Source organism: Homalodisca vitripennis, unplaced genomic scaffold (assembly GCF_021130785.1).
Source record: "Homalodisca vitripennis isolate AUS2020 unplaced genomic scaffold, UT_GWSS_2.1 ScUCBcl_6532;HRSCAF=13783, whole genome shotgun sequence".
Lineage (NCBI taxonomy): Eukaryota > Metazoa > Arthropoda > Insecta > Hemiptera > Cicadellidae > Homalodisca > Homalodisca vitripennis.
The window spans coordinates 13514-32219 of NW_025782641.1; the positions used below are offsets into that span (position 1 = coordinate 13514).

Genomic DNA, 18706 nt, shown 5'->3' on the forward strand with positions numbered 1-18706 from the left:
TTAAAATACACATTGAGTTAGTAGTAGTATAAAATGAAAATCAACTTACCCTTGAGACTTTTTGCATATTTTAGGAGGAAGCTATAGGGGTGCTCCACCTGCAAGTCAAACTTAATGGTCTGTAGAAGAATCCTTTCCAATGTCATTACTTCCTCCTACAATATCGAAAGTTTCATTTACACAACAAATAGATTTCACAATCTCAGCACACACAAGTTAAAATAACCACAAACGAATATACATATACTACAATAATTTGCCAGTTTATTGACTGACATGGTTTATTGGTAACAATGGTGTCTACTAATATTTCTAACACCTTTATTCAGCCAATTTTTTAAATTGTTTTTCGTTAGGAATTACAGAATAAAATATTCTAATTATCAATTTTACAAACTTGCACCTGTAATGTAACACAGGACATTAACAGATTCATTATGTTGTGAAATCCATACATTTTGTTCAACTCTACTGAACTATTAAACCAATTCATAGCTAATTGTCCTCAAAGGAAAAATGATATAGTACAATTTGTAAAGATTCTGTATAAGATTTTAATGAGGGCAATAAATAAAAGAAACAGAAAAAAAGAAGCACAATTTTATAAGAATGTATTTTGTAGTCCAATCATAAATAATAAGACATTTTAAGAATGTAACCTTGTGACTAATATTCCAATGTGGTGCAAACCAGAACACTTATATGACACCTGTCACATGAGTCAGAGAACAAAAAATAATCAGACTGTATCATGCGGTATGGGATGTTGCTCCATTTTACTATAAATAAAAATCTGTGGTCCATAAAAAGTTGTCACAATTTGGGTTTAACAAATTTTTACAATCAAGAATCATAAAACATTCTTAATTAACATATTTTGATGTTTTTCATTGTTGTTTGCAAAGATATGCAGGTCTACAGTTACAAAATCACAAACTCTACACCAAATGTTACTTTAGTATAGAGTGCATTGACTTTTATGTACTGGATAGCTCGTTTTACACTAATAATTTGGAACAAGAAGTGATGTAAATAAATGAAAATCCGGATAAACCAGAAATACAGAAAACTCAAGCTGAAAATTCAACAAAAAGCGTTTATTCTTCAAAATATTGGGTTCTCTTCCAATTAGTAAATCCGATCTGGATAGCCAGAGATCCAGATATAAGAGGTCCTGATAAACAAGGTTGTACTGTTTTTTCATACAATAGATTTATTTTCTGCCTCTACCTTTCCCTTATCTGGCAGGATCTAGATCAATATAGTGCTAGTCACAAAAATATATACAACAGTATACACCATTTGGCTTTTAACACAATAGATGTGAAAGGAAATATCAGCATCTCTCTTTTAATGTGTCGGTTGGCTCAGTCCCACGCAGTATTACTTATTTTATTTACTGCTTGAATGTATATTTAGCCAAAGAGACATGAAATTGGGTACATCTCTTAATAAACAGCTAAATAACATTTCTTAAACAATTTAATACTATTTTTACCTTTGGATCTTCACCAAATGTTGCAAATTTCTGCTCTGTTAGAAGACCTTTGGCAGTCTTTATGATATCTTTACACTTCTTTGGTGTTTCCTCAACTTTTCCTGCTAAAAATAAACAGCAACAAGCTGTGACCTGCAACAATTTTAACCTATAGTAAAATATTCAGCAAAACATAAAATTGTACTATTATTTTTAAATGTATTAATTATTTTGTAATTGTAAAATACAAACATAAATTAGTAAAATAATACCTACAAGCAAAGTTAAATCATATTTTTAAATTCACAGGAAACAAAATGTAGAAGTATTATACCTCAGAATTTTACAAAGTAACAGTAATTTATTTTTGATCTGGAAATGAGTGGTGTACGTATGCACACGCGTGTTTGTGTGTGTGTGTTTGTGCACTTCCATAAAATATATATTTAACTATAAAATTTTATATACTGTTCAAGTTTATTACTGTAATATTATTCAGGTCAGCTATCATTGTAGTATAAAATAAACAATCATGTTGAATCTAATCCTAGTTAACATTGCCACTAAAGTCAAGTCGAAAGCTTATACTTGATGAGCTTGGATCAAGTTTAACTTTAGAACAATTTTTAATATTACTGTAAAGATCGTTTCTGGTAGATAAACAAACTGACTTGTACATAGTTTTAAATATATACATTTTAAGTATCAAATAAAACTTAAAATAAAAGCAAGAATTTTATAATGTATTTGACTTGTAACAATGAACCCAATCTTCAGGCTTCAAATTATCTCTCATTAGTCAACTAATAAAGGAGTTTTTTGTTTACTTGGGAGACAAGGAGCTGAGAAACCTCTCATTGCACTTAGTCCTAAAAGGACCCTTGCACTTGCTTCCAAAATTATAAGATACTCCAGATGGGTTAGAATGAGAGTAGAGGCCACATCCTTTCAAGTCCTCCAGTCAAAACGGGCAGGTGACAGCACTACCCATGTCCAGGCTAGCAGCAGCCTTTAAGTTAGCAGTCATCCTTCACAGGAGACTTGACCTAATCTACCCATCCACCCCAATATCTTGACATTTTGGGTTAGTGATGTGTCCCTTCTGAACATCCATGGGATTGCCCAGATATGAGTGACAAATCGCTTTTTGCTATACCCAGTGTAGGTTCAATAGGAAAGTATAAATCATCCACAAGAATCAGGAAAACACATCAAGTACTGGTCAATAGGTAGTTACCCTCATTATATTATGTAGAGAACTATGTTATAAAGGTGGTTAAACAGCATAGAAATTATCAGGAATTGAGCCTGATAAATTTGAAATATGGAATATTAGTTAAGTTTGATCAATTTAAATTCAACATAATAAAAACCGTTTTAAATTATTAAATTATAACATATTTAATTATTGTTATTATTAATTTATTTCAATATTCAAACATACACCAAAATGTGATATCATCTCCAAATGTTTCTAGGTTATATTAGTGTATCAAAATAATCAGCCTTGTAGTCAGTTTTGGATTTATTACAGCGTTTAATATAACAATAATAACATTGGAAAACGCTTATCCGTAGTACAATTCTAGCCGACTATGGTAACTATTTTCTCCATCTTCAGAATTAGTGTCTTTTATAATCTAATATATTCTTAAAAGGTACAATCTCTAATTTAAAATGTAACAACATCAGAGACAAGATTTAAAGAAAATATTTTACTCCGAGATGTTTGAGTACACCAAAAGAATCTAAAATTATTCAGTTATTTCAATCATCAGAAGACGTTAATGTTAGTTTTATTGTTATTATCTACTTTAAAATCGATTTCACAGATTTACTGTATGATTTTATGTATTTTAGAACTAGTCTATAAATACAGTACAAATGTAATACTAAAAATAAATTATATTCAGTATGGACAATAACATGAATTTGCTCGACCAACACAACAATTAGAGGAAATTTATGGGTCAAATTCACCAAACAAAATAAATCTAGTGCTAAATTAATACTAGAAATATAAATCATGTAGGTACGGAAATTTATATTTTTTATTTATGTATATCCCACTTATTTACCAATAAGAAACCAACCTTTAACATACATTTATAATGATTACTAACCAGTTAAATATAAATCGGTGACTATCCTTGATCAGTCTGTTTATTTTCATTCTACTCCAGTACCAACCGACAATCAATAAAATATTGCTTTCAACTAATGTCCAACAAAAAAATGTCTTCTCAATACATGCAACCTCCATACAATTTTTACACTAAATGTAGTATAATAGTGCTAATATTCTCCAAAGTTTTAGCTACCAATTATATCTTCTAGGCCGTGCTCAATTACGCCGCTATATTTAATGTATATAACATTATTTTGAATTTTTTTAAAGTTAAGCAATATTTAATCTCAAAAGGTTATCAAAATCATAAATAAATATTAAAAAACATAATGAAATAACAATTCATCACTTTTAAGAGACCAAATTATGGATAAAAATTATATTTATTACTCATTTATTCAATAAAAGTTTCACATTGTGTTTGCAAAGTATAAACAAACATGTGAATTGTCACAATCAAACCAACAAATAAATAGAAAGAGAAATTAAAAGTACAAATAACATTTGGGTTTAACAAAATTATCTAAGGTACATAAGAAATATGAATAGATAAATTAAGTACTTAAGTACTCTTCAACCGAGTAATATGCCTGGTTTATGAGGTAGCATTTTAAAGAATTTTTAATGTTTGTATTAAATATTCATTTTTTACAGATTCTGGCAATTTATTGTAAATTATTAATACACTCTCTGCTCAAAAAGTTTTAACCGATGAACAGGATATTGTAGTATCTGATTCCTTGTATTGTAAAGGTGAAACACTTGATTTTTATGGAACTGTTCACTATTAGATATGTGAAAACTAAAAACTTTAAGAATGTACAGAGATGGGAAGGTCAAAAATGTTCTTATTTATGAAAAATGGTTAAATGGTTTACATGACTGTCGGGATGGGAGCTTTAACATAATTCTTATAAAGTGTTTTTGCAGTTTGAACACATTTTTTACACAGAACAATGAATGAACACATTAATGAATTTCCCCAAAATGCCACTTCATATCACAGGTGCAAGAAAACATATGGGTAGTAGACAGACTTAATAGTATCAAGGTTAGTTACAGAGCTAATCAATTGTCCTCAAAGCAAAACAAACAAACTGTACTTAGTATTTTATTAGTTGCTGTACGTGTTCATTCCATTTAAAGTATCTGTCCACTACTGCCCCGAGAAAATTTGAGGAGTGGACGACTTCAATTTCAGGAAAATTTACTTTTGGAAACTGATTAAAAAAGGCATGAACTAAACTGTGGAAAAGCCATTAATGTACATTAAAAACAGCAAAGGGCACAGTACAGACAAACTAAGCCAATAAATTGTAAACTGCAGTCACTATGAAAAATTTTTGAATGAAGCCAAATTAATTTTTACATAACATTTTATGTTTTTCTAGATGTTTAAAAATACAAATTGTCATTATTTTTTTAAAGATTAATAGTGGATTGATATTGATATTGGCCTATAGTTGGACATGTCTCTCTTTTCACCCTTTTTAAAAAGTGGTTTTATCCCTGTCTGAAATGATGTATTTATTAAACCTGCCAATGCAGCAGAAATCTAAAAGACAGTCTGTTTCATGACAGAGGTTGGGATTTTATTCCACCCAATCGAGTTTATATTTTTAAAGCTCATTATAATTCTGTGAATTTCCTCCGGGTCAGTTGGGAACAAAAACATTGTTGGATACATTTTTTCCGTTTTTATCCAGAGGTTAGATCATCTGTTTTTTATATCTTTTCCGATACTTACAAAAAATGTGTTGAAAGAATTTTTAATTTCACTAAGTTTAACAAATTTTTCCCCATTTAATATTGAAGTTACATTGTCTTGCTGTTTACTGACCAGTTTGCCGGTGTTTAGCTTATTTTTCTTTCAGAGTGGTTTAAGGGAGAAAAACTCACTAACAGTTAACACAAGCAAATGATAAAAACATTTTAAGTTATTGAAAAAATCAGTACAATTTTGTAATTTGAAGTTAAGTTGAGATATAAATATTCAAATATATAAACATTTTTCTTTATTAAAAATTCTCTTAAATTGAGGTTACTTACAAGGAGTTTGCTTAAATTGTGGAACAGTACGTGAAAGAATAATGTTTTGTGATCTGATGGACTGGGTTCTTCATATGTCTGAGCTGGAGCAAAATTAGTTATTATGTTATCAATCAATTCCAGTTGAAGATTGTTTTGTTACTCTAGTGGCTTCAGTAAAACTCATACTTAGCCCAAATTAATTTCATAAACTCGATAGAATCCGTATTGTCTGATAAAATGTCTGTATTGAAATCCACAGCTAAAACAAAGTGTTTATTTTGTAGTTTTGATTGAAAAAATTTAAGCGTTTCTTCAAGTTTAAAAAAAATGTGTCTATTGAGTTACTTGGATTTCTGTAAAGAGATAATATAGTATAATTCACCTTTATTACTCACTTCAATTGCAGAGAACTCAAAACTGTCTTCTGAACAGGTTACAATTCGGAAAAGGAACAATTTTATATTAAAGTTCGTTTCTTATCAAAATTACAGTGCCACCCGCTCGTTGTTGTATGCATGAGTACACGGATACTGTCTTGTAACCCGCCAAAGTATTCAAAATAGCAGAACCGTTACCATCAGTCCATGTCTCCAGGACACATAACACATCCGGACGTTGTGGGAGAGATTTTATGAAGACCGTTAACTCAGGCATTTTATGACATACACTTCTTATATTATAGTTAACAACATTTAAACTGTTTATTTCTAATAGACCCAGGACTGAGTCGTTGGCATCCCAAGCAGCACTAGCCTCCAGCTCCTGTTGCAGAGAAGGATTGTTTACTTTGGGTTCTAAAAAAACTGCTGACTGAGTTGGAATGGATAAAGGAGAGTAATTTGAAGGTCTTATCTAACAAAGTGGAAATGAATGAGACAGGACTGAAACGGAAGAGAGGTGTATGGGTGTAGGCTCAGTGGGCAAGGGCGATAAAGGCATTGATGCGATAGGAACTTGGGGTCGCACCTGGCAAGCCTGCCGCACAAATTTAATTTACCATGTGCAGGCCGTGATCGGCTTAGTGCCACCTGCTCAAACCCTTATTTATTTCAAATATTACTCCACTAGCATTTCTTAAGTTACATTTTATGTCACAATTTATACTAGTTGTATGGTAATTAAGATTAGCTAGATCATAACTATATAGAAGTATGGATACAACTACAGTAGGTTTTAAAATATTTCTTACACCTACCTTTAAGGTTTCACCCAATTCAGTTTATTATTTATCACCAATATTGTTCATATCTCCCACAATAACAACACAATCATCCTCTGTAAAGCCTTCAGCCATACCTTCAATATCGTGCACCACATGTGATAAGGAAGCCCCTGGCCTGACCTGAGCTGAGGTGTTGTACCCTTGGTATTATAATGGTATGAAAAAATAACTGAACATCCTTTTTTATAACCTGCTTTACGTCTCTCATGGATTTTAAGTAAACCTTTTAAGGTTTACCTTCAATGAAAATGGTAAACCAAACACAAATCACAAAAAATCAGCTTTGCCAACCACTTTACATTTTTCCTTGTACTATTAAGTGGCATTATAGTCTGAGACAATAATGTTAAATAACTTTATTTTTTTAAATCCCTTAACATCTTTACCACCGTAAGGAGTGTGCTGCAATCAAGAAGTCTGCTCGTCAACGTGTTAATTAGAAATTATACCATTTGTGAACTTGACCTTTATACACTTCTAAAATAAATAATTACTACGAAAAAAAATTGACTTACGTAACGGGGGAAATTTCTAAATGAATGATACATGTAAAATCTATGAAAATAAACGACTCCAGTGGCCATAGTGTTGTAGCCTAGGTCCATCTTTGTTCCAGTGTCAATGATGAATCTGGCTCCTTCCTTCCTGTATCGACACTCGGTCTCATATTCAATGCCATCTTGAACAGAAGGAGTGTTTCTTAACTCTTTCTTCTCAAAGTACCAACATGGCATACCGCAATTAGGATCTGAAATTGATAAGAAAAAGAAATTATTATATAGATATAATCAATTTAATTATATTAGAAGACTTATACAAAGCATTCACTCTGTATTCAGTTATATAGGTCTGATGCTGCTTTCTTTGAAAGCAAAAGGTCTCACAAAAATAAAACCAATATTTTTGGATTGTTCATTTTAAATTAAGAAAGAAGTATATCCAATAAGCAAAAAGAATATCCAATATGCAAAGAGCATCTAAAATGCATAATTGTTATGACTGTAAATATTGTTATGAAACCCTCTGCAATTTTTATAAGTTGCCTGATACTAATAGCTAGCTACCAACGATGGTATGCTAATAGCGCAGTGCAGCCGGTACAACGGTTATTGCACGATAACCAGATCAAGCAACTTCGAGTGTGGTTGCTGCTTGGCTGGGTGACCACTGAGCAATCCTATCCTTGCAAGCAGCCTGCCTGCCTGGCCATTGGTGGTGGTTTGGAAGTCACCTTCAAGCCATTGGTCTCCAGGTTAAGTGTTAGAGAGGGCTTCTTAGCCCTAACTTTACCTGGTAAAATAAGTCATCTTTATTTTACTTTAATAGCTTGAGGTATATTGTTCATTTGTCTCTATAGCAAAAATGTGATTTACTAAGTGAGCCGGGGCTCAGTTTGGACTTTCTGTTTTGTCTTACCTTTCCCACTTCGGCCACTATTGTCAGTCGGTGGGGGAGTCACTCCATCAAGTATTGATTTTCTGCCTGGTTGGACTGATTGGTCGAGGTCAGCTGGTTGACCTTGACTAGTTTACCGACCAGCTGTTCACCGGCACCGGCACCGGCTACTGTTCGGAGCGGTCAGACACGTTCGGAGAAGCTTACTGTGTTCTGGCTGTTCTCTGCTCTTCCCGTTTCCCCATGGCTGGCTAACTCCACTACTTTCGGCAGGTAATTGTCTCTCTCACCCTCTTAACTTTATTTTGTTGGCGGTTTTCTCTCCCACGCAGACATATATTTATCGTAGTTTAGTTATAAGTAGTTTATATATTATTTTTGTAACTTGTGTTCCTCGTGTACGTTGTTCGTGTCGCAAAGTGTTCTTTCCTGTCTATCGTACGTTCTAAATTTGTTAATTTTTTTAACTATGCCAGTTAAGTTTTTATATTTTTACGCCGTGCTTTCTAATCGATCCGTTCGGCGAACGGAAATTATTTATTTAGTAATCACCTTGTATTTATTTAGTGTAGGTGAGACGGTACAGACTTTGCAGGTTTTGTTACCTCGTGTTTTGGGTTGCGTGCAAAATTGGGTGGCAACATTCATGATTTCCATTTTATTATTTAATTATTGGCTTTATAGTAGCGTGAACGGATTATAATTTAATTATTGTTATCTGGGAAATTATGTACTGTTATTATTTGTAAATTATATAATTATTATTAGGCCTACCTTACAATTAATATTATAGAATGATTAAAGTACAGTTGATTATTGTTACAAGTAAATGTTACCAAGCTGAATAGTTTAGTATGGCTGTTCTAGCCTATAAGTAAATGTTTAAATATTTGAAAATTTGTTTTGTACGTAACATTTAATATTGTCACCAAGTAGTGTATCTTATAATACTTGGTGTCTTGAGTTATTTTTGGGAAATAGTCTTTTGATACTTAAAAGGTACTGTTAGTTACAGATGGTTATTTTTAGTTGTTAAATTTAAATATGTTATATATACTTTGTGGCAAACATAATTAAGTTTTTATTATTTCTCAGGTTACAATAAAGTTTTTCTAAATATCTACTGGTTATGTTGGGATTCAATAGGGTCCCCGTGAGTGCCGTCAGCGGGACTGGTGCGGCGAGTCTGCCCAATGAAACCACTGAAACCAAAACTGAATGCCCCGTGCCCTGCCAGCGCTCCTGTACCGGCATCCAACCGGAGTGTATGTGCTCATATTCATTTCATCTGGAACAAGGTTGGATCCAAAATGTTTTTTTACTGAACTTGCGAGGATTGGGGTGCAGGGAGTGCTGCCAGATATTAGATCTGGAGGAGGGCCAGTGTTAAGACTAGTGTGTATTTAGTTTAGTTACATGAACTGAAGGGGAGGATTTCATCTTTAATTCGGATTCGTGGAGGCAACTAAGCCCCCGCCTCCTTCGAAAATCGGCTTTAAATATTTTTTTTTACTTTTTGGCTACAAACCTGAAACCAAATTACTTTTTAAAAATAGTGGGCCTAGAAATTCTACAACCTTTTCCCTCCCCTCAGTTCATAACACTTACCAGTTAAAGATAATTTTTCCTACATGCCGTACCTGAAATTGTTATTTATATATCAAATCTCTATATTATATTATTTATTTATTATGTTATTGTCTATATTGGAATTTTATCTTTTGTTATTTAGTTTTTAAGTTACGTGGTGCACCGTGGTGCTGAAGTAATTGTATTTTTGTATAAAAATGTTCGCCACCTCTTTAATTATAAATCACGTTCTCGAAGTCTTGTCTCTCTTTGTCTCTCTTCCCACTAGTGGCATGTGGTTTTTTTATGCTTTGCTCCGAGTTTGGGGAGGGGCGCGCTTCCGAGACCTCCTGTCTATTTCGCTTACTCGGAACATAAGACCAAACATAAAGGAATGTAAATGTTATGTTTAGCACCAGTTAACCTTCCTCGTAGTGCAGGGTTTGGAATCTGACATAGACTTGACTCCTGGAATCTGGAGACATGTCCGTCAGAAGAAATCCAAAAAATGATGGCGATGAAGAAGCTCAAATGAACTCTTTACATTGTTTCCAACATCAGAGACAACTAGACTCCATATAATGTAATCTAGGTGAAGAGGTATTCTCATTGTCACATCAAGTGCACAACTGAGTTGGGAAATTTCCACTATAATCGAAGGTTAAAGAGAAACTTTAGAAATAATCAAGAACCAAAACAATGGTGCTTTGGAATTTAAGGAGGCTACTCTGTCCCTATCTACTATTGCACGATATAAATAGGTAAATCATACCGTACATATTATAAATAAATTACAGTTAACCTTTACCAGCACTCAGGTGATCTGAACTTGAATTTAGGCACTATCTCGAGGGATTTTTTCCTTCTTTCGTCAAGCCCGCACTTATGGTCAGGTGCATTTCAGATTAGTACTAATTTTTTAACTTCCGGTCGTTCAGATCTAGTGTGTGAAAAAGTACTGATCGGAAATGCCCTTGTCTATCCGTGTGCCATCCTACACTTATGGCGAAGAAATAAAACATTCTTCAAGGTAGTACCCAAACTCAAGCTCAGATCGTGTTAGCGCTTGTAAAGATTAACTTTAACTTTAGTACTACTAGTAAAATATTTATGATAGCCTAAACTACTTCCATTAGTAATAACAAGTTGTTGATGTAGACAGTGGCCTCTATTTTATACCAAAGTACCTAAACAAGGAAGGTTATGTGAAATTGCTAAAATGTTGGTAACTGGTAATAATAAAACCATATTATTCTTAACTGATCAGTAGTTGGTTAAGCTTGTCAATCACGAGAAAGCTCCACCCTTTTAATTCTCCTATGTAGACGGCTGCTTATTATTGGCAATTTTAATTTAATATCTGTAGACTTAAGATAGCTCTCCTTCTCAGTGAGGCAGAAATATTTCAAGAAGATAAGGGTAGACTTTAATAAGCAACCTGCACTCGTTATTTGGTTGTTTTAACGAATTGTTCGATGTTTTTATCCGAAGGCATAATTCGATATTGGAATTTATTTAACTTAGCATATGATTTCACCTTATTACTTATAGCATGTTTACTGTAAACAGCAAACCGTAAGAAGTAACTAATATTTTGAGACTGAAAATGGCAATGAATATGAGGAAAATACGTGAGATATTTCTAGCAAGTGACAAGATTAGTGGAAATGGCTTTAACATGTACGTTTAGCTCCTGGTAACCCATGGGGAGAATTCTTTCCTCCACAAAAGCTATTACTCATTGCTATCAAGATGGGCAAGTGATAAATATTGTAAGGTTTCTTTCATCAGTAAGTCTAGGCTTTAGTTGGTTTTGTTGTTTTGTAATGTTAGAGTTAAATTTGTTTTTAAAATTGTAATAAACGAGATTCTTCTTGTTACGGTAATTTATTATAACTCTTATTGTGTACAATTTTTTCATATCAAAGTTGGATTTAATATATTGAAAAATTTCACAAAAACAACTGAATAAAGAGTGTAAGCCACTTATGTAAGTCTCCCCGAAGATAATTGTTAAGCAATGTTTCAATAAAGTATAAAAGAGTAGACAATGATGTTAATTACAACACTAGCCATGTACACCTAAGAACTAACATGTATGAAAAATTCCACGCTGGCAATCTATGCCGAAACTTCCTATATTGATTTTTCAAACACTGGGTCATTCCACATCAATTCAACCAGAAAAAAATAATTTTTTCACCAAACACCTCAGATTTTTATGAAACTTGGTACATTTTGTTCTATATATAGAGATTAATAACACCACCAAATTTTAAATTTTTATCTCACATCTTTTTTAGTTATGGCACTTTAAAGTTTGGTCGTTTCTCAATTTCCGAGCCTTGGATAGTGCCCAGTAAAACGTGTATTAGGATAGAAAAAAAAATTCTCATTCACTTATTTGGCACCCAATCTTGGTGAAATTTTCAAGGTAGGTTTATATAAGTATAAGGAAGTTAAAAAAATATATAACATAACCCTAAGCTAAGCATAAAATATTATATAAAAAATATTTTTTGAACTTTTTACAATTTAAAAAACGGGAACATGGCTCAGCGTAAAATTAAATATCTCAAAAAGGGAATGAGATAATCAAGAATTTTTTTCCCCCCTAAATTATCTATATGAAGTGGGCTTTAATTTAATAAAATAAAAGTTTTGTGTATTTTCTTCCTTCTATTAACTAAGGCCATTGCAAGTTACAATATATTAATTACAATCAAAGCGAGGTTGTACCAGTCTCAATGGCTACAGATTGTTAATGAAAATTAAATAAAATTTTTAATAATTTTAATTTAACATTTTAATAATTATAATGTTCTATATAAACATTATAATTATTATAATATTTATATAGAAGCTTAGTTTAACACAGTACTGTACCTAAGTTCAATGTCAACATTCATGTTTAAATAGATTAGACTACAGAAATAAACAGGCAGATATTCTACCTCCTAATCTGGGCAAGTTGCAACACGAGGTTTTCATGTCATGACAGGCTGCTTTTCTAGGCAGTGTATCTGACAGTTATGAGCCAGTCTGTTACTAGTGTCCCAAGAGGTAACAGTGTTATAAGCTGTGGTGGTTATAAAGTGGTGTTTACCTTTCTTTGGATTTATGATATTGTGTTAGTGTGTGTGTCTGAGTGTTGAATTGAGTTTTAACTAAGGTGCCAATCTTTAAAAAACCTAATATTAATACAAAGATTAATGATATTCCATATACTTGTATAGATCAAATTTTTGAACTTAATTTTTGAAATTTTCGTTGTTTTATGATGCATTTGTAAAGAAGAGAAATTTAACCTGCTTTTAAATCAATTAGAAATGGACAATAAGTGTAGTATAGGGCTATTAAAACTGACAGAATGCCACAAATTAACTATGTTACAAAAAAAGGGCTAGAAAATGTTAGTGATTTGTCTGAAGAAAATCTCAACTTGATTAAAATAAGAAGTGAATTAGATGATAAGGAAATAATTAACATTTGTTTGCATCATAAGAGTTTATTTTTGACCAAGTACGAATTCCTCCAAAAAGTCTGTTGTGATCCTTTTAAAAAACATAAGAAACCCATTAAAAATGGCTTAAGAGTTGTAAGTATTCAGCAAAGTCAGGCCTGTATCACAAAAGGTTTAAAGGTAAAACCAGGGGAAAAGTTGTGCACCAATTGCTCTAAAAATATATTCTCTACTCCAAATGACTGTGAAGAAGAATCACATGATGATGATCTTTTTACACTGCCGACTGAAACTGAAACTCAGTTACAAAAAGAAGAGGCTATTGATTCTCTAAATTCCTCTTTAACAGATATTGGTTGTTCACCTCTTAAATTACATGCGTTGAATGAAAACTCCAAAATTGGTTATGCACAAAATAAATTAGAAAAACTGCATCAAAATGTAAAAAAGAAAATTGAAACAGTTTTAGATGTTCAGTTGCCACCAAAAATACCTAAATTGCAAAAAACAGCTGAACAAAAAGCAGATGAAATGGACCTGCTTGTTGAGAATATAAAAAGTGAAGTAAATAAACTTTCATCAAAAAAGAAAATACAACTATTAACGATTCCAGCATCACTGAATTGGTCGAGAACAAAAATCAAAGATGCCTTTGAAGTGTCTGATTATTCTGCTAGACAGGCACAAAAATTGTACAAAGAAAAAGGACTTTTGGCTGAACCTGAACCAAGAAGAGGAAAGAAACTCAGTCCTGAAGTTGTGGAGTTGGTCACAAATTTTTATCAAAGCGACGAGCAATCAAGAGTTTTGCCAGGTATGAAAGATGTAGTAAGCCTGGGAAAGAAAAAATATGAGAAGAAAAGATTAATTTTAAGTAACCTCAATGAAATATTTGCAAACTTCAAAAGGGAACATCCTGACATAAAAATAGGGTTCTCCAAGTTTTGTACTCTTCGTCCCAAATGGTGTGTTCTGGCTGGTGCTAGTGGAACACACTCTGTTTGTGTGTGTACTATTCATCAAAATGTGTTGCTCTTAATACATGCAGCACAACTGGAAGAGAGTCACAAAGATCTACAAAATCTTCTTTTATGTGAAAATCCAACTCAAAACTGCATGTTAAGGCGATGTGAAACATGTCCCTCAAAAGACAATCTGACAACATTCTTACAAGCAAAGTTTGAAAACTATGAAGAAGATGATAGAATAGAATTCAAACAGTGGGTAGCTACAGACAGGACACAGATGATAACACAAACTTCAACTATTGATGAATTTGTTGACGAGTTGGCAACAAAAATAGAGAAACTGATCCCTCATTCTTATATTGCAAAAAGCCAGTCCAGCTATTTTAAAAGCTTAAAGGATAACTGTGCGCCAAACGAAGCCATTATATCAATGGACTTTAGTGAGAATTTCTCATTTGTGATTCAAGATGAGGTGCAGGGTTATCATTGGACCTCAGACTCCTGTACTGTTCATCCAGTAATTATTAACATGTGTGTTGACGAGGAAAAAATAGTCTCATCACATTGTGTAATCTTCGATGACTTAAATCATGATGTTTGTATGGTTTATAAAATACAAGAAACCCTGTTAGAGTATGTCAAGGAAAATTATCCCAATGTCACGGATGTTCACTATTACAGTGACGGTTGCGCCGGACAGTACAAGAACAAATACAACTTCATGAACCTTTCACTTCATGAAAAAGACTTCAAAATTAAAGGCCAATGGTCTTTCTTTGCTACAAGCCACGGCAAAACTGAATGTGACGGTATTGGGGGAACTGTTAAAAGGTTGGCGAGAAAAGCAAGTCTTCAAAGGCCTCTTCAAGATCAAATACTAACAGCAGCTACCTTTTACGAGTTTTGTAAATCAAACATATCCAAAATAAATTTCCATTTCATTTCAAAAGAATCAGCAGATGATGTTCGCCGACAGCTTGAAACACGTTTTGAAAACCTTAATACTCTTCCAGGTACCAGAAGTTTTTCACAACTTTAGACCCTTGGACTCTTCAGGAACATTAGAAGCAAGGCGAATTAGTACTGATGAACATCCTAGCCTAACGTACAATTTAAGGAGAGGGTTGGCCTTAAATGTAAGAGAAGAAGATTTGTACCCCTCACGCTACATTGCTTGTAAATACGACAATCTTTGGTTCTTTGGGATAATAACAAATGTTGCCAAGGAAGATGGAGACGCTACAGTAAAATTTCTTCATCCAGCAGGACCATCCCCCTCATTTTACTGGCCAAAACGAGATGATATATGTGATGTGCCGATTCCACACATCCTTGCAGTGGTTGAGCCTCCACACACCTCGACTGGAAGAACATATCAATTCTCACCAGAGTGCATAAAATTAATTGAAAAGCTAATGGTTCATTAACTTTCAAAGCCTTAAAATAAGTACAGTGAAAGGGTGAATTATGATTTCCAAACATAAAAATGTAATTTATCCTTGTTTAACAAGCTATACCCATTTATTGAAACCAGGCGAACTTCACATTGCTCGTAAGTAATATAATGTCACTTTCAATGGTATCAATAAATAGAAGGAAGAAAATACACAAAACTTTTATTTTATTAAATTAAAGCCCATTTCATATAGATAATTTAGGGGGAAAAAATTCTTGATTATCTCATTCCCTTTTTGAGATATTTAATTTTACGCTGAGCCATGTTCCCGTTTTTTAAATTGTAAAAAGTTCAAAAAATATTTTTTATATAATATTTTATGCTTAGCTTAGGGTTATGTTATATATTTTTTTAACTTCCTTATACTTATATAAACCTACCTTAAAAATTTCACCAAGATTGGGTGCCAAATAAGTGAATGAGAATTTTTTTTTCTATCCTAATACACGTTTTACTGGGCACTATCCAATGCTCGGAAACTGAGAAACGACCAAACTTTAAAGTGCCATAACTAAAAAAGTATGTGAGATAAAAATTTAAAATTTGGTGGTGTTATTAATCTCTATATATAGAACAAATGTACCAAGTTTCATAAAAATCTGAGGTGTTTGGTGAAATGACCTGGTTGAATTGACATGGAATGACCCCACTGGTAATCTCTTTATTACAATCTAACCCCGATTTCTCAAACAGGGTTGAAAAATTAAAGCTTACAAAATGTAGAAAACACAGACCATTTTGAACTCAACAGGAATGGCTCCAGACCTAGGTTTAGGTAAGATTGTTCTGATATTGAGGTTATGTTTTACTTGTTTGTATCCTAGTTGACTGAACTAGCCCATGTAGGCTAGCTCCTGACACCTACATTTATTCTTGTACTCTATCATGAAATATAAGAACACAAAAACCTGTGTCAAAGAGTAATATTTCATAATATTTCACATCTTATGAGAATCAAAATAGCCCAGAAGACACCAGTTTTAATATAGTACTATTAATTTTGTATACGTAGTCTACAAAAATATTCAAACTAAAGCTGTAAGAAAGTTAATGGCTTCATTATTTACCCATTTTCAGGAGAAAATTAGCTTCTTCTTCAATATTTTTAATCAGTTCACTGTTTCATAACTACATACCCTTTCCTTGAACACTTTAATAAACATTAGATACAAATCTTTCCTCACAAACCAACAAGTTAACCAGTTACAGTTAACCTAGTATAAAGATTTAATGAATAAACAGACGCAGTGGTTGCCACATTTGCCCAAAACAGATTTCCTCTCAACCTTAAACTTCCCTTTACTTTCTCATGAAAATAAAATGTTTCTTCCAAATTTCGGTTTTTGTTTCAGTATCACAGTGACGTTAATGTCATGGGATACCATTGGGCTACATCACAATAATAAATAGAATTATTCAAAAATCAGACCTTCTTCATTTGAACACAGAATGCATAACAAAAACAGCAGTTAAAGGGATAATTATGAAAAACCCATGTTATAATTTGTAAATGATGTGTTTAAATTTTATATGCTTAAATAATTATTTCCAGACAAATTATATAAAATAAGGTTATCTATAAACATAAGATAAATAACAACCTTTATAAGTAGAGCTTTCTTTATGTTAATATCAAGTCTGACCACAGTCCTCAACAAAATCCCTGACACTAATGTAATGACGCTAAACCATCGTTGCTTAACCTCTTTTTCAAGATTGGGCTTGTCTTTATGCAGTCGGATAGAGCGTTTTACAGTTTAATGTTCAGCCATTAACAGTCACAATAACCAGTGAATTGTCAGGACAACAGGACAAGACAAGACTGAATTTGAAAATAATTCTGGGAAATGCCTTTATTGGTAAAGAAATCAATAAAATCTGGAACCTTATTTATGGTCTAATGGCCAATAAGCCAGACAGTTCATTTGAAGATACAAATGGAAGATATATCGTATTGAAGACAAGCCGACGGTGTCATGGCTTGTTTAGTCTATAAGCCACCACTTCTGGTGCTTGCTGTTGTAATCTCCTTCTACTACACGAATCCTAAATATTCTCATAGAAAGACTAAATTGCCTTTTGAGTTATGACGAGGTATGGACAGTATACCTACGAGATAGCGAAGGGCCAAACCAGCATCTCTAACAATATTTCAAGCTTGGATATGATTAAACTAATTTATATTGGCAATCCATAATGTTCAATATTTTTCTTTGTTAGAATAGCGCTTCCACCAAGAGCAGTGTAATCTGAGTAATTAGTTTGGTAAAGTAAATGGTTTTTTTTTTATTTTGGACGGATAGATGTTGAAATGAAATAAAAACAAGCTATGTATGATATATTAACGATATTTATTTTTCATATGAAAGGCCCATCTATGGCATTATGTATGGAATATGACATCGTTTAAATGTCCACCGCGGTTTCTCACAATGGTACGGATTCGAGTGGTCCAATTTTCAATTACTCTGCCGCATAAATCCGGTTGGATTTGAGCGATGCCTGGGTTATGTTGATCTTAAGTTCATCGGTTGATTGAGGCCTATTGGAATAGAATTCAGAAAACTCCATAAACAAAGTCTAGGGGTGATCTTGGTTGCCAATTCACGTCGTACCTCTGCGAGAGAACCATAACCCTCAAATCTTTCATGCAAAACGTTCATGGTGTCGTTCGCTGTGTGGCACGTAGCGCCGTCCTGCTGAAAGCATATGTCGTTTAAGTCCATATCGTTCAATTTGGGCCAAAAGAAATCCGTTATCATTGTTCTGTAGCGTTCGCCGTTGACAGTGATGGCCTCACCAACGTTGTTTTAAAAAAATACGGACTAATTAAACCGCCAGCCCAAAATCCGCACCAAACAGGTAACTTTTTGTGGATGCATCGTTACCAGAAGTTCACGTAGGTGGGCGTTGTCCCATATGCGGCATAGCCATTCATCCTCAAATGTGCTTTCGTCGCTCAAGATAATTTTTCGGCCGAAACTAGGGTCCTCTTCT

The 18706-nt window shown here is 33.2% G+C and overlaps 1 protein-coding gene across 1 annotated transcript in view; it reads right to left on the reverse strand.

The window, feature by feature from the left end:
* Positions 1 to 16940, reverse strand: part of LOC124373849 (cyclin-K-like) — a 28551-nt gene extending 11611 nt beyond the window's left edge. The window contains exons 1-4 of the mRNA XM_046832172.1: positions 16777 to 16940; positions 7374 to 7606; positions 1499 to 1630; positions 50 to 155 (exon numbers count right to left, since the gene is read on the reverse strand). Coding sequence (XP_046688128.1) covers positions 50 to 155; positions 1499 to 1630; positions 7374 to 7606; positions 16777 to 16780 — 475 coding nt within the window. The 5' untranslated portion in view covers positions 16781 to 16940. The remainder of the gene's footprint in view (positions 1 to 49; positions 156 to 1498; positions 1631 to 7373; positions 7607 to 16776) is intronic.
* Positions 16941 to 18706: the final 1766 nt, after the last annotated feature.